The sequence below is a fragment of the Pongo abelii genome, chromosome 6, assembly GCF_028885655.2.
Source record: "Pongo abelii isolate AG06213 chromosome 6, NHGRI_mPonAbe1-v2.0_pri, whole genome shotgun sequence".
Classification (NCBI taxonomy): Eukaryota; Metazoa; Chordata; class Mammalia; order Primates; family Hominidae; genus Pongo; species Pongo abelii.
Window position 1 is genome coordinate 69,066,921 of NC_071991.2, and position 21,928 is coordinate 69,088,848.

The 21,928-nt window shown below is 36.6% G+C and overlaps 1 protein-coding gene across 8 annotated transcripts in view; it reads left to right on the forward strand.

Annotated features, from left to right (window-relative positions):
• Positions 1-19,820, forward strand: part of CRPPA (CDP-L-ribitol pyrophosphorylase A) — a 329,262-nt gene extending 309,442 nt beyond the window's left edge. For all 8 annotated transcript variants that reach the window (XM_054559423.2, XM_054559425.2, XM_054559421.2 and 5 more), the window contains one exon: positions 17,423-19,820. In XM_054559423.2, coding sequence (XP_054415398.1) covers positions 17,423-17,527 — 105 coding nt within the window. In that variant the 3' untranslated portion in view covers positions 17,528-19,820. The remainder of the gene's footprint in view (positions 1-17,422) is intronic.
• The last annotated feature ends 2,108 nt before the right edge of the window (positions 19,821-21,928 follow it).

Here is a 21,928-nt window from a genome sequence, read left to right on the forward strand (position 1 = left end):
TTACCATGAGGCTTATGTAGAACATCTTATAACTGTCTATTTCAAGTTATTTCAAAGTGAAAAACTAACTTTGATTGCATATAACTCTACTTTGTACTTATCCTCTCCTCTACATTTTATATTTTTGATGTCAGAATTTTCATATTGTATAATATGTATCCCTAACAATTTTGGCTATATTTATTAATAGTGTTTTTTTAAACTCTCATACTAGTATAAAACCCTCATACTAGGTCTTACCATCATTACAGTTTTAGAGTATTCTGAATATGACTGTTTTACTTACACAATTGATTTTTTTTTTTGCTTTTTTGTAGTTCATATTATTAATTAACAGCTTTTTGTTTCAGTTTAAAAAACTTGCTTTACCAGTTCCTATGAGTATACCAGTGATGAACTCCCTTTGCTTTTATTTTATGAGAAACTTTTTATTTCTCCTGCATTTCTGAAATATAGCTGTGCTGAATAAAGTATTCTTTGTTGTTTGTCTGTTTTGTTGTTTTTTTTTTATTTAACACTTTGAATATATCATCCCATTTTCTCTTGGCATACAAGGTTTCTGCTGAGAAATCTGCTTGTAGTCACATTGTCATTCCTTTGTATGTGATATGTTTCTTATGTCTTGCTGCTCTCAGAATTTTATTTATTTTTTGATTGTGATAGTTCATTATGTGCCTTGATGAACTTCTTTCTGGGTTGCATTGATTAGAGACCGCTATGCCTTCTGTCCTTGGGTGTTGGCTTGCATCCCTAGAAAGACATTTCCCAGCCATTATTTCTTTGAATATGTTTTGTTTTGTTTTTGGCCCTTCTGCTTTCTATTCCTTCTGCAGTTCCCCATTATGTGACTGTTCAGTCCTTTGCTGCTGTCCCTTAATTCCTATAGGCCGCCTTTCTTCTTTTGTGTTTTTCGTCACTAAGTGTATAATTTTAAATGTTCTGTCTTCCAGCTAATTGATGCTTCTGCTTAATTGAGTCTGCTGTTGAAGGTTTCTTTTGAGTTTTTCAGATCAGTCACTGTATTTTTTATTTCTAGGATTTTTATCTGATTTTTAAAAATTATTTTTATTTCTTTGTCAAGTCTTCGTTTTCCAAATTCCATGAAATTTCCTATCTGCATTCTTATAGTTCACTGAACTTTTTTGAGTATTATTCTGAATTCTCTTCTTCAGTCATTTCATAAATGTACATTCCTTTGAGGTAGACTATTGGAGCTTTATTACTTTCTTTTAGAGGTGTCATGATTCCCTTATTCTTCATAATTATTAAATTATTGTGTCTTTGCATTGTTGTCTGTACATTTGAGACAGCAACCCCCTCTTCTAGCCTAACAAGTGTTCTTTGGCGGGGATAGATCTTCACTATTTAGCCTAGACTGTGATTCTGGAAGGGCCAGCTGGTAACAACCCCAGACAGGTAGAACTTGTTGTGAGTTCTCTAGTTGGCTGAGTCACCGCGTTTTGCTCAAATGTCAGCTGGGGTTACTGGTTGGGCTCTGCTGTCCGGTGGCTGGGGTCTGCTATTAGGCACAGTTTCTGGCTGGATACTGCAGTAGCTTCTGGTCAGACTAGTCACAGGATATATTCCCTGGATGGCCAATTCAACTCTTTGGGATCTATAGCTGGGCAAGGCTGCAGGCTGGACTCCAAGTTTAGGCAGAATTGCTGCTCAGCACAGGTCAGAAGAGAGGCTATGCTCTTTAGAAATGTGTGGTTGACAACTGACTACCTGTCAAGGTGGAGCCACAGGATGGGTTTTTTTGCAGAATTGAGTGGCTGTTTGACTTCCGTGGTCAAGCAGGTCTAGCTCTTATGCTTCTCCAAATTTGTAGAAATGGGAAAGTTATTGGGTGGGCTTTTAGGCTGGGTGGAACCCCTGAGTTTTAGGTTCCAGTGAGTGGAACCACTGCTTGACTTCCTGGGTCAAGCTGGCTACACTTCTCTGAGATGTGCAGATGTGGAAGTCTCCCTGCCTGTGCAAAGTTGTTGGGAGGGCTTATTGGCTTACTGGAGCCACTGTTTGACTTTCTGGGTCAAACTGGTGTAGTCCATTCATTTCTCTAAAGTCTAAAGAAGTAGGATTCTTCTTTCCTGAATGGGGTCATTGGGTAGGACTTTTAGCTTCATAGAGCTGCTGCTTGACTTCCTGGGTCAAGCCAATTTAGCCTCTTCATGTTTCTGAAATGGAAGGAAGTGGGCACCTTTCTGCCTGTACAGGATCTTTGGGGTGGTCTCTGAGGTTGGGCAGGATGACTTACGATGTCTAGGACTCAAGTTTTGTTGAACATCCCATCAGGCTTCTGAAGGCAACCAGCCTAGCTTTGTGGGCAGGTTATGAGGTTGACTGATGTCCGCAATTGGATACCACAACTGGTAGGAACATAGAGGTACCACCAAGATCTGTGACCTGATCACTAGGACCTCTGCCTCCTTTCTTTGTTTCTACCTGATCCCAAGTGGTGTAGCCATGACATTTTCACTACTGTTTTCTATGAAATAATAAAACCAAAGTGGGCTTTCTAGGAAGCATCCCAGAATGGTAGGGATGGGTATGACTGCCTCTATTTCACTCCCCTGCCATCAACTCATAGAAACTGTGGGGACCCAGGGAAATTCTTTTCATTTGGCATTGTGCCAACTTAAAGGAGGATGAGGGATGTCATAGTTGGAGTGAGATCATTCTTCTTACCTTTCTCATTGTAATTTCATTCATTTCTATGGACCACATTGGTGTCTCAGTCTTGTTTCCAAGTGTTGGGGTTTAAAAAAAGATATTCTTCCAGTCTGCGGATAGTTGCTAGTTGAACTTTCTCTGGAGGGCAGTGGAGGAGAAGACTTCCCATTTTGCCGTCTTGCTGACTTCACCTATTCTACACCTGTATAATGACTTCCACAATATCTGTTGTGTTTTCTCTCCAGGATTCCCTTAGATTTTAAATTAATGCCTTGATTTTTCTGTCACTGTTTTCACTGTTTTCTTCTGAGTTCTAGACATTTCAAGTCTGTCTTCTATATATATAATACAGTTTTGATGATAAAGTAAGTTGTACACTACCTTTAATGAGATTATTTTTTTCTTTTTCTTTTTTTTTTTTTTTTGAGATGGAATCTCACTCTGTTGCCCAGACTGGAGTGCAGTGGCATGATCTCGGCTCACTGCAGCCTCCACCTCCCAGGTTCAATGAGCCTTCTGCCTTCTGCCTCATTCTCGTGAGTAGCTGGGACTACAGGCACACGCCACCATGCCTGGCTAATTGTTTGTATTTTCAGTAGAGACAGGATTTCATCATGTTGACCAGGATGGTCTTGATCTCTTGACCTTGTGATCTGCCTACCTCGGCCTCCTAGAGTGCTGGGATTACAGGCATGAGCCACTGCGCCCAGCCTCTAATGAGATTTTTAATTCAAAATACATTTAATATCCACATGAACTCTTCTGACACAATTATTCCTACTTTGTGCCCACCTCTATAGTTGAAACATCTTCTTTAGTCTTCCTGAGACTGAAAATCAGAAAATATGTAACATGTTTTCTAGTTTTACTCAAAAGCATCATTTCAGAATTTCAGAGAGACATTTAATTATAATGAGTCTTAAAAGTTCTTTCCACCTGGAGAATGACTTCATCTATATGCTGATTTTTTTTCTACCTCCCTATTGGGAAGAATCTCTATAGGCAATAATTCCACCATCTGTGACCTTGAGAAAGGATTGCTTCTGCTCTTCATTCTGGGAGGGAGCTTTGCCAGGCTAGGATTTTGCTAACTAAGGCTGATAAAAATTGGCACTACCCTATTCAGAACAGAAGTATTTTTGCAGGTTGTAATTCATGACCACCTTCTTGGAAGGAAATAATTTCTAATATAATGGTAAACAACTGTGAAACTTTGAGATTAACACTTTGAATACTAACTATCCACCCATTAACCAATATTCAAAAGCCTAATAGTCATTAACCAGGGGTCTTTTTAACTAGTCAAAAATATCATTTAAATGATCCTTTTCTTTGCCCCATGTTTCTGCCAAGAAGGTATGTTTGAATTGGTCCATTTTATTCTTTTTTTGTATTGAGTTTATAATTTAAAATTTTGGAACTAAATGTTATGTGAACAAATCTAGCCAGTCTTTCTGCTTCTTAAGAAATTATCAATATTATTCTACTGACACCTGGACCATTAACTACAGAAGTAACTCTAGGATAAGCTTTCCATCCCTCCTATAAGTTATCATATATTCTGGAAATTGTATCCTTGCCTAACAACAGCTGGTGTGTAGCTTTCTATTTATGCAGCCACCCCATTTAAGAGAATGCCTGCCTCATCGTCTGCCCTTATCCCCCAGACTTGGGTGTGTTAGTGTAGATTTATCAGTGTCCCTCACACTTACTTCTTAGACTGGGTGTTTTTTCATAGGAGTAAGAATTATGGAGTACAAATTCCTAGCTTTTGACACCGTTTCCAGTACCCAAGTACAAATATAAGGTTTTTATTTTTATGGTGTTATTTTCATGACAATGTAGCCTTCATCTAAAACCTTTGATATTTCTTTTTTTAAAATTATACTTTAAGTTCTGGGATACATGTGCAGAATGTTCAGGTTTGTTACAAAGTTATAAACGTGTCATGATGGTTTGCTGCACCCATCAACCCGTCATCTATATTAGGTATTTCTCCTAATGCTATCCCTCTCCTAGCCCCCCACCCACCGACAGGCCCTGATGTGTGATGTTCCCCTTCCTGTGTCCATGTGTCCTCATTGTTCAACTCCCACTTATGAGTGAGAACATGCGGTGTTTTGTTTTCTCTTGCTGTGTTAGTGTGCTGTGAATGATGGTTTTCAGCTTCATCCATGTCCCTACAAAGGACATAATATCATTCTTTTTATGGCTGCATAGTATTCCATGGTGTACATGTGCCACATTTTCTTTATCCAGTCTATCATTGATGGGCATTTGGGTTGGTTCCAAGTCTTTGCTATTGTGAACAGTGCTACAATAAATATATGTGTGCATGTGTCTTTATGGAAGAATGATTTATAATCCTTTGGGTATATACCCAGTAATGGGATTGCTGGGTCAAATGGTATTTCTAGTTCTAGATCTTTGAGGAATTGCCACACTGTCTTCCACAATGGTTGAACTAATTTACATGCCCATCAACAGTGTAAAAGCATTCATATTTCTCCACATCCTCTCCAGCATCTCTTGTTTCATGACTTTTTAATGGTCGCCATTCTAACTGTCGTGAGATGGCATCTCATTGTGGTTTTGATTTGCATTTCTCTAGTGACCAGTGATGAGCTTTTTTCGTATGTTTGTTGGTCACATAAATGTCTTCTGTTGAGAAGTGTCTGTTCTATCCTTTGCCCACTTTTTAATGTGGTTGTTTTTTTTTTTCTTGTAAATTTGTTTAAGTTCCTTGTAGATTCTGGATATTAGCCCTTTGTCAGACAGATAGATGGCAAACATTTTCTCCCATTCTGTAGGTTGCCTGTATATTTTGATGATCATTTCTGTTGCTGTGCAGAAGAGCTTTAGTTAATTAGATCCCATTTGTCAATTTTGGCTTTGGTTGCCATTGCTTTTGGTGTTTTACTCATGAAGGCTTTGCCCATGCCTGTGTCCTGAATGGTATTGCCTCAGTTGTCTTCTAGGATTTTTATGGTTTTAGGTCTTATGTTGAAGTCTTTAATCCATCTTGAGTTAATTTTTGTATTACGTTGAAGTCTTTAATCCATCTTGAGTTAATTTTTGTATAAGGTGTAAGGAAGGGGTCCAGTTTCAGTTTTCTGTATATGGATAGCCAGTTTTCCTAACACCATTTATTAAATAGGGAATCCTTTCCCCATTGCTTGTTTTTGTCAGGTTGGTGAAAGATCAGATGGCTGTAGACGTGTGGTATTTCTGAGGTCTCTGTTTTGTTCCATTGGTCTATATATCTGTTTTGGTATCAGTACCATGCTGTTTTGGTTATGGTAGCCTTGTAGTATAGTTTGAAGTCAGGTACCGTGATGCCTCTAGCTTTGTTCTTTTTGGTTAGGATTGTCTTGGCTATATGGGCTCTTTTTTGGTTCCATATGAAATTTAAGGTAGTTTTTTCTAATTCTGTGAAGAAATTCAATGCTAGCTTGAGGGGGATAGCACTGAATCTATAAATTACGTTGGGCAGTATGGCCATTTTCACGATATTGGTTCTTCCTATCCATGAGCATGGAATGTTTCTTCATTTGTTTGTGTCCTCTCTTATTTCCTTGAGCAGTGCATTGTAGTTCTCCTTGCAGTGGTATTTCACATCCCTTCTGAGTTGTATTCCTAGGTATTTTATTCTCTTTGAAGCAAGTGTGAATGGGAGTTAACTCATGATTTGGCTCTCTGTTTGTCTATTATTGGTGTATAGGAATGCTTGTGATTTTTGCACATTGATTTTGTATCCTAAGACTTGTTCAATCCAGGAGCTGTTTTTTTTTGAAAAGATTAACAAAATAGATAGACCACTAGCCAGACTAATAAAGAAGAAGAGAGAGAAGAATCATACAGATGCAATAAAAAAATGATAAAGGGGATATCACCACTGATCCCAAAGAAATATAAACTACCATCAGGGAATACTATAAACACACCTACACAAATAAACTAGAAAATCTAGAAGAAATGGATAAATTCCTGGACACATACACTCTCCCAAGACTAAACCAGGAAGATATTGAATCACTGAGTAGCAAGTTCTGAAATTGAGGCAATAATTAGTAGCCTACCAAGCAAAAAAAGCCCAGGACCAGACAGATTCACAGCCGAATTCTACCAGAGGTACAAAGAGGAGCTAGTACCATTTATTCTGAAACTCTTCTAAACAATAGAAAAAGAGGGATTCCTCCCTAACTGATTTTATGAGGCCAGCATCATCCTGATACCAACACCTGGCAGAGACACAACAAAAAGTTGTGTCTCAGGCCAATATCCCTGATGAACATCGATGCAAAAATCCTCAATAAAATACCGGCAAGCCAATTCCAGCAGCACATGAAAAAGCTTATCCACCATGATCAAATTGGCTTCATCCCTGGGATGCAAGGCTGTTTCAACATACACAAATCAATAAACATAATCCATCACATAAATGGAACCAATGACAAAAACCACATGATTATCTCAATAGATGCAGCAAAGGCCCTCGATAATATTCAACACCCCTTCATGCTAAAAACACTCAATAAACTAAGTGTTTATGGAACATATCTCAAAATAATAAGAGCTACGTATGACAAACCCACAGCCAATATCATACTGAATGGGCAAAAGCTGGAAGCATTCCCTTTGAAAACTGGCACAAGACAAGGATGCCCTCTCTCACCACTCCTATTCAACATAGTATTGGAAGTTCTGGCCAGGGCAATCGGGCAAGGGAAGGAAATAAAGGATATTCAAATAGGAAGAGAGGAAGTCAAATTGTCTCTGTTTGCAGATGACATGATTGTATATTTAGAAAACTCCATTGTCTCAGCCTAAAACGTTTGATATTTCAAAGATATCTTAAGGTCAGCTAAAAGGTCACCTCTTTATAGAGTTAATTAGCCAACTATTCTAACTAAAAAATATTTATCGGGTGCCTACTGTGGACATAGTACTATGTTTCAGCTTAGAATTTGGAAAAGTTATCTTTTAGTATCTTATGATTTAGCTGAGAAATTAAGTCCTATAGATTGCAAACCAAATAAAAACATTAGGGATTTTGAGAAAAACTATGATAACATAAATTACTGATATGCAATAAAAAATAGATGACATCTTAAGAGGTCATTACAGCTGGGTCTTTAAAAATTGATGTGAATTAGAAAGACAGTTACTGGGAAACCATTTTTCTGGGGGCAGAAATAATAATGATTATACTGGGATGGCAACAAAAGTGGATTCTGAACAGTAAAAGAAAGAGAATTGCAGTTAGAAGGGTGATTAGGTTGATTGTGGATGACCTTGAAAGCTAAGAGGAGTAGCTGAAAGTTTGAGTTTGATAGAGTGAAGAGGTAGCTATTTTAGGGAGATTGGAGCAGTAGCCAAAAACCGAGAGAAGTGACCAGTTAGAGCATCCTGGGGGAGTCCAGGCATAGGATGGTGTTAACGTAGGCTTACAGTGGTTGGAGCATGACAATAGAAAACTAGCAGGTATTGGTAACTGCTGGGTGAGTTGTGTAGGATCAAAACATTTTTCGCTAATTAAAAGGGATGTTTATATGATACTGCTTTTTCAATTTTATTAAGTTGTGGAATTTACATTATGATTGATTTAAGAAAATAAAATTTAAGAGTGTCACAAGTCCCAGATCTAGAAATATTGGACGCAATGATGAACTGTTTGTTCTTCAGGCCAGATGTCTGATGCCTTTTGGCTGTCTACATTTTTCCTCACTGTAATCTGGCTCTGAGCACTGTAGTTTGGGTCTTTCCTACTCTCTGTTCCTACTCAGTCAAGTATCGGGTTTTACTGAATTTTATTGACCAACCTTTCCCTTCCCTTCTCCTTCCCTATTTCTTTCCCTTTTCCCTTCTCTTCCCTTCCCTCTTCCCTTCTCCTTCTGTTTTCCTGCCCTTTTCCCTCCTTCCTTTTTCCCTCTCCTTCCCTCCCCTTCCCTCTCCCCTCCTCTTCCCTCTCTCTTCCCCTACACTCCCCTTCCCTCCCCTTCCTTCCCCTTCCTGTCCCTTCCCTTTTTTCCTTTCCTTTGCTTTTTCTCTTTCCTTTTTTTTCTGTCCCTCTCCCTCTCCCTCCTCTCCTTCTCCTCTTTTTAAAGAGATAGGGTCTTGCTCTGTCACCTAGGCTGGAGTGCAGTGGCACAATCATTGCTCACTACAGCCTTGAACTCCTGAGTTCAAGTGATCCTCCCCACTCAGCCACCTGAGTAGCAGGAACTACAGGCTTGAGCCGTGGCACCTGGCTTCCCAATCCTTTTTTCTTAATTATCTCTTTCCGAAACGGTTATTGAATTCATACTGTATTGTAAGGGCTTGTTTCTAGACGCGGAAAATAAAAAAGACTAAAACTGTTGTGCAATGATAATGTTAATCAGTAAACTCAAGTGCATTTTCATTAGTATTATCTAAGTTTTTGAGAGACATTTATTTTCACTCCCAGGAGCAAGAGGAAAATGTTTCTCATTTGGAGGGGGCTGTTTTGTTTTTCTCACACCTTATCAATAGGTGATCTCTTTTTCCTGCAGTTTTGGCAATTGACATACACTGAAAAGTTATTTTCATCTCCACTAGGGGACAGTGTGCCACCATTAGGTTTTTTCTTCCATATCAGCAAAATGTTTACAAAAAGAAAATTTAGCTTCAAATTATTTTGATTTGATATTAATGATCTTATAACAAGCCTGTTGAGGGTTTAGTAAGTCTAACACTTGTGGTGTTTGTATATTGTATATGGTACAGAGATAGGGATGTGTATATTTATGACTAGTTGTAAATATAGCTAGTACATTTTTGTTTAGTGTTTGAAATTTTGTGACATTTAAATAATAATTTTTGCATAAGTTCTCCAAAACAAGGATGGAAGAAGGGTATTAATGTCATACTATAAGCAACCTGAATTTCAGGAGATTTTGTAACTCATGGAAATTGAATTAGGTTTTAGGTATGGAATTTGCTGAGACAATGTTATGTTTACCCTTAAAGAAACATTGTGTAATCTCTTGAGACATCTAAAGCCTAAATACCTATGCATACATTTTAACTTTATAGTTTTCCTTTTAGCAGAGTACATTGTGTTCTTTAGAAGTGATGTGTATAAAGGATAGATATCTCAAAGAGATTTCCTTTCAGCTTGTCCATAAAAATTTAGAGGACAATTACATCATAGCTTTTCCTGCTATTCTTTGAGATGGCATTCCACCAAATCCACATACATTTGATTCTAACAGCTTACTATAAGTTTGTTTACACTTTTTAAATTCAAATGCTGATATGTGTATAGTTCAATTATGGGATTTAATGTTTCAAAATATACTTTTTAAAAAAGCTTGTCAATACTAAGTACTTTGGAAATAGTTTCTGCTGAAGTTATCCTTTGAGAAAATTGAAAGGGACAGTTAGTAAGTAAGGATTTTTGAGGACATGGGCATCATATAAAGTTGACCATTTATACTCTTGCAAGGTGCCAGGTATTAGTAATTTATATTACTGCAGCCTTTCCTTGCTCAAATTTTGAGGTGGGAGGTGGAGAAGGATGTAAAAGAAGAGCCGCTATGAGTTATAGAGGTGCCACTGTCATTTCCAATCTTCTGTGAAAATAAATCTCCTGCTTTTCCTGATTTCCCACAAGTTTGCCAAAGGCTTAGGAGTCCCATCAAAGTTTCATCAAGACTTCACTTGATGCTGGATATAGTCATCACAAAAGAACCAACTCAACAACAAAAAGACAAACACACGCAAAGACTGGCATGTGGGATTTTGTTGACACGACTTCATTACTGTGGACTAAATTTACAATTACCTTGTATGTTTAAAAGATAATGGTAATTAGAGCTCTTCTTTTGTGCATCTTTCACCCAGACATGGTGTGTTTCATCCTAAACTTGAAATTATAGGTGGTAGAGAAATAGCTAAATATAAGTTTCTAGGTAAAACTCATGGTGAATTTTAATCCTAAATAATTCAGTTTGATAATTTAGAAAATTAAAAATACATATATTATATTGCTGTTTTTTGGTCTTCTAATAGTCTTAAAACACAGCTATTATGAAACTCTTTAAGATCTCAGTGAACAATTGTTACATGCTGGGTAAAATTAAGTACACATTTTTTTTTGTTATTACTTTTAGCTAGAATTTTAGATAGTTTTCTTAATATCTAAGAAGAAAGCTAAGACTTTGTGAATTATTAATATGATTCCTTTAGGGGCCTTTTACTGAAGGCTTGAATTTTCAAGCAAAAAAGTTTTCTTTGTATAGATTTTGAAAATATTTATGGAGAGAAATGCTCCCGGAATTTGGACAATGTTCAGTGCTATTGATTTTCTATGACAACAAATCAAATTTAGCTCCCTGAATTTAACAGTCTTAAAACTAAATTTTAAAATAATTTGTTTTTCCTCTGAGAATAAAATGTGTTAATTGTGGGGGTTTTGAAAATATAGCAAGGCAGAAAGAAGAAATAATATTGTCATAAAGCCATCATCCAAAAGTAACTTCTGTCAACATGTTTATATTTTTCCTCCCAGTATTTTAAGAAAGCCGACTACTGAAGAGTATACTGTTTTCCCCCTTTTTAGCTGGTCTATTTTTGCTATAATATAGTTATAACCAAGAAAAAGAGTGAAGCTGGATGTAATAGCTCACACCTATAAGCCTGGTACTTTGGGAGGATGAGGTACAAGGATTGCTTAAGACTAGGCGTTTGAGATCAACCTGGGCAACCTGCACTCTATCCTGGGCAACAAAATTTTCTAAAACAAAATTGACACTGTTATGAAGTGAACAAGATAAAACAAGCACACCGGCTATGACAATAATTTAGATTTAATAGAAAATGCAGACTTCAACACATTATATGGGATTAGTTATGTTGTTTTTTGTTTGTTTGTTTTTGTTTTTTTGTTTTGTTTTGTTTTGTTTTGAGATGAAGTCTCTCTCTGCCACACAAGCTGGAGTGCAGTGGCGCGATCTCAGCTCACTGCAAGCTCCGCCTCCCGGGTTCACGCCATTCTCCTGCCTCAGCCTCCCAAGTAGCTGGGACTACAGGCGCCCGCCACCACACCTGGCTAATTTTTTGTATTTTTCGTAGAGACGGGGATTTCACTGTGTTAGCCAAGATGGTCTCCATCTCCTGGCCTTGTGATCCGCCCGCCTCAGCCTCCCAAAGTGCTGGGATTATGGGTGTGAGCCACTGCACCCGGCCAGTTCTGTTTTTCTTTAAATTGCACAAGCGTATGCTTTTTATTTTTATGTGTGGATATGGAAACATTGTTATGCAGTTTTATATTTTATGCTCTTTATGGCTGTTGAGCTGGAATCAAGGTAAACCAGTCCTCGATTTTTTTTTTTTTTTTTTGCTAGAGTTACAGATAGTAAATAAACCGCTGCTGAATGTAATTTCAGTAGTTTTCTTTCTTTACTTTTTAATCTGGGAATTGCGGTACCTGCTTTTCTTACAATACCTTTGTAAGGCCTGTCTTACCACATTAATATGCCACAAAAGAATAAGTCATATCTTTTGTTCCCAAAGTATTTCTTGTCCATCCTGGACTCATCCGTTTTTGCCACCTCTTTCTCTCATCCTTTGGTTCCACTTCTTTTATGAATCATCTCACCATTATTTAATGGTATCATGCTCTGAATTCCCTCATCTTTTTATGCCTAGCAATAGTGATATTATCTACCTTCTCACCTTATACTTATTTGTGTTTATTATGTCACATTGCTTTTCTAGGAATGGGGTTGATATTTCCTTTTTCTTGTTTGTTTCATGAATGACTTGGCTGCTGTGATAGCCCATATGTGGTTTTCTAAATGTTCCAAACAGGTTTCCTAGTGGTGAGGGGGTTACCAATAGATAAGGTAGGAAAAGGAAAATAGAATAGTAATATGATCATAAAGTATTAAAACGACTGTAATACTAATTTGTCATTTTCTTCTCTCTGTGCTACAGGTCAAATTTTTTTTTTACTATCTTCAAGATTGCTTATACTGTGTTCTGCTCTGCCTATTCATTATAAAACCAGTCCAATTAATTCTTAATTTCAAGCATTTTATAATTGTAAAATTCTCTTTATTATAGATTCTATGTTGAAAGTTTCCATTTTTCATCAACATTTTTATCTCTAGTTCTATTTTTTAGTGTCTTCGGCATAGTTATTTTGAAATCCTTGCATGATGATTCCAATGTATGTCTCATTTCTGGGTCTGCTTAAATTATTTTTTTCTCGTGATTATGGGTGTTTTTTTTCCTGCATCTTTGCTTTCTGCTTCTTTGCCTCTCTAGTGATATTTAATGCCACGCTTTGAGTGCAAAACATTATAAAAGCTCTAGGTTATTTTAATGTCCTCTAAGGAATATGAAATTTGTTCTAGCAAGCAGTTGTATTGCTGAATCAGTTTGATCCTGTGGACGTTGTTGAAGTTTTCTTAGGGCAGGTCAGGTTCGGTTTTGCCTTATACCCAGGCTGTAGTCATGGCTTTTCAGACATCCCAGCTGAAAGCCGTGGGTGTTCACCAAGGCGTCTTCATTCTAGCTGGACTCAGATTTAACCTCCTGCTCCTTGGCACGGGGGGGCCTTAAAAATCTCTCCTCAGCTCTCCAACTTTCCAGCAGTTATTCTCTGCTAGGCCTCATTGAGTTTCTCCTTGGGCATGCACAGTTAGGAGCTGGCCAAGGACTGAAGGAATTTTTAGCAGATTTTTAGGAGTTCTCAGCAATTCCTTCCTGTCAGGCATGCTGCCTGCAGAAATACAAGCCACTTTGACAGCTTTAAATTGTTATCTATGTCTTTTCTACCCAGAGAGATTGCTATGCTCTCCTTGGGTTCTGTTTCTCTTCTTTGTAGATTGGAAAAATGCTCTCAGCATGACAGCTGGGGAGAATGTTAGGAGGCTCTTCTTTCAAGGATTATAGACATGCATATGTTACTGTCCAAGACCTGCAAGAAATATTCTCACATAAGTTTTCCAGACTTAATGGCTATATATGGTGAGAGGGTGATATACACTACTCTGTCATAGCTGAAATTAGTTTACTTCATAAAGGTAATAATTCTAACTGCTATTATTATTGAATATTTACTAGGTATCAGTGCTTTACATGTCTTATCTAAGTTCCCACAAAAAATGTTATCCCATTTTCAGATGAAAAAATGGAGAGCTGTAAAACTTCAGCAGTTTGCTCAAAGATCACTTAAGTTGTCAAAGCTGTATATAAATAGCAGCAATCTGACTTCCCAACTGCATAGTTTATTAAAGGAATATTGTACGTTTTTCAAGGAATATACAAATGGGCCAGTGTGCAAAAATAAATTACCTTTGTAACTCAGGTTTTGTAATCCGGCACATAACATTTGTAAATGGTCATCAATTAAAAAATACCTTTTTGAAAGGCGTATGCTTCAGTTTATAGATATACAGACAAATTCAGAGGATGCTGCAGAGAGTTCCCATATACTCACACCCAGTTTCTCCTATTATTAATATGATATGTTTGTTACAATTTATGTACCAACATTGATGTATTATTATTAACAAAGTCCATAGTTTAGTGAGATTTCCATAGTTCTACCTAATCTGTTTTTCTGTTCCAGTACCCCATGTTACTTTTAGTTCTCTTCTGGCACCTCTTGGCTGTGACAGTTTCTCACACTTTCCTTGTTTTTTGATGACCTGTACAGTTTTGAGGAGCACTTGTCAGGTATATTGTAGAATGTCCCTCCAATAGGAACTTTTCTGATGTCTTCCTCATGATTAGCCTGGAGGTACAGGTTTTTGGGAGGAAGCCCACAGACATAAATGCTATTTTCACATAATTTCAAGAATGTATACTATCAGCATGATTTTTCACTGTTCATATGGACCCTGCTTACCTGAGTTTAATAAATATTTTAAATGTTTATTATATAATATTTGGAACTCACAAAGTAATGTGTGTATACATATATATATATGTATACACACACACATTTATGTATGTGAATAATAAAATGATCTCCTGTATTGCACCTCTGCTCCCCACTTTCCTCAAGGATTAAAACCATTTTTTGGTATATTTGTTGGAAGCAAGAAGTGCTTTTATAAGATATATGGGGTTTGCATTTTTTTCTGTGTTAATACTGTTCTAGAGATATGAAATTTTGAGATGAGTTTGAAATCCATGAATTGTGTGACTATCTAATCTTTTCACATACTACAGTTTCCTGAATATGTGTGTGTCTAACCATCTCAATCAGTTTTTAAATTTCCATGTTTCTTAAGGGTAGAATGATCAAATGAGTTCAGGCAGAGAGGGAAAACAAATGTTCAGTAGAATGACATAGTTTCTTGTCTTTCAATTCTAATCTTTGAAAATGAAGCCTGTAAAAAATTGAAGAAGTAAATTAATCTTTAAAAGGACATCTTAAATTCTTTACTAAAAATATGTACATTATGGAGCTATCAAAATGAACATAGGTGATTTATTGTAAGATATAGAAATGTGATTTTTCTAGCCCTGGGATCTTAAACAGTTTTTCCTTAATTTCTTCATTTGTTACTGTGCTGCCTTCATTATAACAAGTATAAACTGGTTTCAACGGGGCGATAGAGACAGACTTGTTCTGTTTATTTTTGAAAGAGGAACCTTAATTATCATCATCTGTGTTATGTCTCAATTTAGTAAATGAGACTTAGGAATAGATGTGTGTTATAGACCCTGCAGCACTATAATTAATTGATCATTAAGAATGACAAATGCATATCAATTGTTGGTTTGTATTTGCTCATTTTAGAATATTTATTCATATGTTTATGAATGATGTGACACAGATGAAATCTCTCATATAAATCAATCATATTTTAAGCCCAAACATATATAGTTTTATGATTTGTTTAGATGTGGTTTAGGTATTGTGATATTCTGGAAACCAAAATGGCATTTGAATCCAATTTTTAAATGTTGTATAAAACCCAATTTCAAGAAGCGAAGTAGCTGACATTCAGCATCTTGCAGATCTTCTCCAGCTCCACCCCTTAGAACCCAATCAAGGAAATTGATAGAAAAGAGCACTTTAAGCAGAGATGGCCTCTCACCGTCATCCTCAGCGCTGAGGAACCCAGACACAGGGTGGTGGGAGCGTGTAGTGGTTGTGGTGAGGCTTCAATAATATATTTATTTTGTACTATTGCCAGGCTTTAGGCTAAATATGCAAATAGGAGTGAAGAAGGTAAGCAATTGCAGTCAGTGTTAACAACTGAGCTCAACTAAAAGGGTGATATGTCTATCATAATCAGAACCTCTTTTGCTTTGAATTTGTTATAATTTATGGAGTGCTACCATGTGTTAGGCATTGAGCAAAGTGTTCCATATTCAAAGATAAAATGAAAAATTCTTTACATCAAAAAACGCATCATCTGGTAAAATAGATGGTCAACTAAAAAAGACTATAAAATTCAGTGTGCTAGAGGAATTCACAGCGGTGGAAACATACAGTCACTTCACCCAACTGGACTGGAGGATAGGAGTCAGGGTAGATTTCAAGAATCTCTGATACCTAGGTTGAACCACGAAGAGTAATTAGGGTCAGCTAAGCTAGAAAAGGGTATGGGAAAGCTTTTCTGGCGAAGGAATTAGCTGGCCCAAAGATATTCAAGCTCAGAAAAACAGCTTGTTTGGACAATCTTAAGCAGTTCTATGTGGCTTGGAGAATTGAGTAATTTTAGAGGAATATCAAGAAGAGGCCGAGAGGATAAGGGACATTTTATTACCAGGTAATGGGATCAGATTTATCCTGAGGTTTAAAAGTAGTCTTCAAAGGATTTTAGTCAGGATACTGATGTGATCAGATCTATATTTTAAAGTAAGTATTTTGACTTCCCTGTGGGAAATGAAGTATAAGAGGGCAAGACTTTAGAGGGACTATCTGTGAGAATATTCCAGTAATTGAGGACAGAAGGTGCTATGCTGGCAGTGGCAGTTTGAGCGGCATTATCCTTAATGCCTTATCTCAATGTATATGGATGCAAGAAACAATAAGAAGGAGCTACAATAGGTCCTAGTAATATAGTGGATATTGGGATAAGGCATTAAGGATGATTCGGGAGTTTAGAGATTGGTTACCACATCCCTCTTTTAAAAGATAGCACAATTCACAACACAGAGACCTGAAAGATATTAGCTCTGTTTCTATTTTCCCTTCACATTACCATCTCCTCATTATAAATAATTAGAATAAATGGATTCTTACAGGCAATATGATTTCAAAGGCAAAACCACTTTTTAGCAACTTGTAAAATAACTCATTTCTTGAATTTTCGCGATTCTTACTTTACAAACAGCAAGCAGGGTTTTCCCCCCATACCAGTACTCACAAACAGTTCATAACAAAGTTGGAGAACACTCAGAAACAAGATGAAGAAAAGGATTGCATCATTGATGAAATATTCACACTTCAGTGAAGAGCCAAAAGTTGTCAGAAATTGGATTAAGGGAAAATAATCTTTTCTTTCTGTTAGAATTTGAAATTGTGTCAGTGTTTTTCCTTGCATCTTAAGCAAATATGTTTTGGTCTATAATGAAAAGTGTTTGTGAAAGTATTTCCTCTTTATTCAGGGAACCGTGTCCATGACAGTGGCTAGAGTCTGAGCTTCTAAAATGCCGAATCCAGACAGCAGCAGATCTTGAAAAGTGGCTTTTTATCAAATTTAACACATGGCATATTTTTTTTCTAAAATATTACTGTTTTATCCTTTCTTTTCAGGATGATCAGAAGCTACAGGAGAGTTTAAGGCAAGGTGCTATCATTATTGCTTCATTAATTAAGGAAAGAAATTCTGGACTCATTGGTCAGCTTCTGATAGCATGAAGAACACAGAAAATTACCTACTTTGGAAAACATCTATTTGAGTATCTTTATTGTGCTTTATGCCCCGGCTGCTGTGTGTGGTAGAATGTTTCAGTTGTCTTTTATATCTTCTGTATAATTTGTAGGATGTGATGCTTAGATTATAAAGCAGATTAATGTTTATATCTATGAAATAAAGAATACTCTTATGTATGACAAATATTAATTGCCTGAACCAGAAAAAAATAGTAGATAAGTGGAAAATAATTGCTTTCAAATGAATCTTTCCACAGAGACATGAACGGTCAAATAGAAATAATGATGGGCGAGCTATTCTTTCAAGGAATGAGAATTTAGAAAACTTCAGCTATTATCCTAACTGTTAATTAATAATTTACACTACTATGAAGCTAATGGATAAACTTCAGAATTATTCTCACTTCTATAATTGTCCTGTCACCGGGTGATATTTTGTCTTTTTGTCTTGTGTTAAAAATGTCTACACCTTAGTAAAAAAGGGTGAGGGGGATACCAGGGAACAGAACTGTTTGTTTCTAGCATTTTCCCCATTTGCCACATATTACTCAGGATCCCTAAAAGAGGTGTCATTTCCTTCTTTTCTGTTTTTAAATTGTATGTTATTTTTGGTTTATGAACTATAATTATGACGTACATTATTTTAAAGGGTCTCTAGTTTTTCTGAACTTAAAAGTGTCTGGAAAGTTTCGTAAGTGATTCTGGTCAATCCCTGGTTAGTTATCTTCTATAAGGTAGAGAATCTATTGTACATCATAGAGTTAAATTAGTTATTTCAATTCAGATACTGCTACCTTTTAAAATCAAGTTCTTATTTCCAGTTTTCATTGGTATATACATCTGAAATATTAATATTTTCCCTTGCATTTTATAATCATGGTTGTCCTTTAATTCATTAGAGGTGCCTTTTAATCTATACATACACTTACTCTATTTATTTTATTTTTTATTTTTTTGAGATGGAGTCTCCCTCTGTCACTCAGGCTGGAGTGCAGTGGCACAATCTGAGCTCACTGCAACCTCTGCCTCCTGGGTTTAAACAATTATCCTTCCTCAGCCTCCCGAGTAGCTGGGATTACAGGCACCCACCACCACACCTGGCTAATTTTTTGTGTGTGTGTGTGTGTGTGTATTTTTAGTAGACAAGGGTTTTCACCATGTAGGCCAGGCTGGTCTTGAACTCCTGACCTCAAGTAATCTGCCTGCCTCGGCCTCCTAAAATGCTGGGATTATAGGTGTGAGCCACCATACCCAGCCAACATACATTTATTTTATTGAAACAGATTAGGGCTTAGGCTGCACGTGGAAACTATAAAAGTTGCATGAAATGTTTTCAGTTAAAGATACACTATACAATATCTACCTTGTGGAATTTTTATTTAACATGTTGGGTGATTTTCCCTCTAGTGTTCAAGTATCTATATAGTAGGAGAGTTTACATTTTACATTCTCCTAATTGAAATGTGTTATTTGAATGTAGGCTTGTATCTAAATTCCTGGGCCTGCCCTTTTTCTCTCTCTAGGAATATTAAGAAATTTAAAACACATTAATTTAAGTTTTTGAGGATGGAAATAGGTAAGCTATGTGTGGATTGTGGTTAGAATGTCTGTGCCTTTGTTCAGGTGTCGGCTGTGTGTGTGGCGAAAACCACAGCTGCTGAGTCCGCAACATGCACCTGTTGAAGTCATCAGGTGAAAATGTTTAAGACTTTGAAAGTACTCATAAAGGAAGAAGGGGAAATGTTATCAAGGCTTTAAAGAGAGGGTAAGTGTCTTTAAGAAGAATGCAGGAAACTGGGCATATTTGTGACACAGCAAAATCACCGTGATCTCTGGAGCGCTGGCTGAGTTAACATAGACTTCAGCTTAAGGAATCCTACAGCAGACAAGAATTTATCCCAGAGTACTTACTATGACATACCCTAGGCAACTGGTAACATTTAGTATAATTTAGTTAATAAAATATTAAATTGTGCCTGGAAAAAAATAGCATTTGGTCCTTCATAGCAGACAAAGCAATTCACAGCATTGGAAAAAATATATATATATGTATTTTTATGTTTTATGTATATGTATTTTATATGTATATATATCTGCACATCCTTCACTATTTTCATGAGGAAATTGGAGCTGAGGGATCTTAGTTACCTTGCCAAAATCATGTGACTGAATAGTAACAGAAGTTTGGGCTTAAACTCAGGAAGACTGATAATAAGTGTTAAGCTTATATTCCTGTCTAACAATGACCGCAATAAACATACGTGTGCATGTGTCTTTATAGCAGCATGATTTATAGTCCTTTGGGTATATACCCAGTAATGGGATGGCTGGGTCAAATGGAATTTCTAGTTCTAGATCCCTGAGGAATCGCCACACTGATGTCCAACAATGATAGACTGGATTAAGAAAATGTGGCACATATACACCATGGAATACTATGCAGCCATAAAAAATGATGAGTTCACGTCCTTTGTAGGGACATGGATGAAATTGGAAATCATCATTCTCAGTAAACTATCGCAAGAACAAAAAACCAAACACCGCATATTCTCACTCATAGGTGGGAATTGAACAATGAGAACACATGGACACAGGAAGGGGAACATCACACTTTGGGGACTGTTGTGGGGTGGGGGGAGGGGGGAGGGATAGCATTGGGAGATATACCTAATGCTAGATGACGAGTTGGTGGGTGCAGCGCACCAGCATGGCACATGTATACATATGTAACTTACCTGCACGTTGCACACATGTACCATAGAGCCTAAAGTATAATAATAATAATAATAATAATAAATAAAAATAAAAATAAAAAAATAAAAAATAAATAAATAAATAAAATATAATGGCACCTTAAAAAAAAAAAAAAAAACAAAAAACAATGACCCCTGTCAAAGACATCTGAAAGACGTGATATATAAGCCAGAGGCACTGAATGAACATTGGCGAAATGGACGAGAAGGGTGGGACACATATGTCCAGGGACTAGATGAAAGTCCTGGAGCTTTTGGCTTTCCAGCCACCTTCCTAGCATAAATAAATTGTAGCTAAAGTTAAGGGAATGGAGAGAAGTATTGGCCAAAAGAGATCCAGCCGGGCACTGTGGCTCACGCCTGTAATCCCAGCATTTTGGGAGGCCGAGGAAGGCAGATCATGAGGTCAGGAGATTGAGACCATCCTGGCTAATGAGGTGAAACCCCGTCTCTACAAAAAACATAAAAAAATTAGCCAGGCGTCGTGGCGGGCGCCTGTAGTCCCAGCTACTGGGAAGGCTGAGGCAGGAGAATGGCGTGAACCCGGGAGGCGGAGCTTGCAGTGAGCCGAGATAGCGCCACTGCACTCCAGCCTGGGCGACAGAGCTAGACTCCGTCTCAAAAAAAAAAAAAAAGAGATCCAGAGGTAACTTTACAGTTACATTTTTATCACTGCTTCTGTAAATTTACTTCAGTAAAAGCTGTCTATTCTCACTTTATTTTCCAAAATCTCTTAAAAAATAATAGTGATTATGCTTCAAGGTTTCTGAAAATGCTTCTACTTGTGGGAAATTTTGTTGCAAAATGGTTTTCTTTCTAAACTTACGCTAGTTAGTTAAATGCAAATTAAAGTTAGTCATCTTAGGAGTTCATCATAGCGTGAGTAATGGTTTGATTAATGACATTTTGGTAGAGGTCCTATTTTTTTTCATGAAAGTGCTCAATTTGAGATGCCTTGTTGCAAGTATACTCATTTACAGGTAAGAGTCAGCTCCCTGTATTCTCTCAGAGTCATTGTTATGGTTATTATTTTAAGCATTTTACATTAATTTAACAGAAATTTTTCTTCCCTAACTTCTGTCAACTTCATGTAAATACAGTGATCATCTTATAAAAATCAAATTACAGAATGTCTTAAAATCTGTAAATTTGACTTTGTTTTAATGTTGAAACTACAAATTCACAGAGGCATAAATCTAACATCTTAATTAAAATGTCAACCATATGCAAGAAGAAAGAAGTTATTTAGAAAGTTTAATTTGAAAATAGAATAATGAAGCATTTTAATTGATACAGGATTTGTTAATATGGCTTAAAATCAGTGGACTAGAAGTAGCTGTGTAGGTGGTGGTTGGCATTATATTTGCATTTATATATGTTCTTATTAATTTCAGTTTCAAAATTGTAAAAAGCATATGCATATTTTTAAGGTGACATTGAAAAAGTACTATAAAGATTCTAAATATGTTGTTTTTACCAAACAAAATATAAGTAAATAAATTATTGATTTAAAATCTAATGGCATTTTCTTTTTTTTTAGTTTATACATGTTTTTTCAAACTCAGTCACAATTGAATAACTAAATGTAACATTCTCAGAATATAATATTGTGATGGTTTACATTATAGAAAGA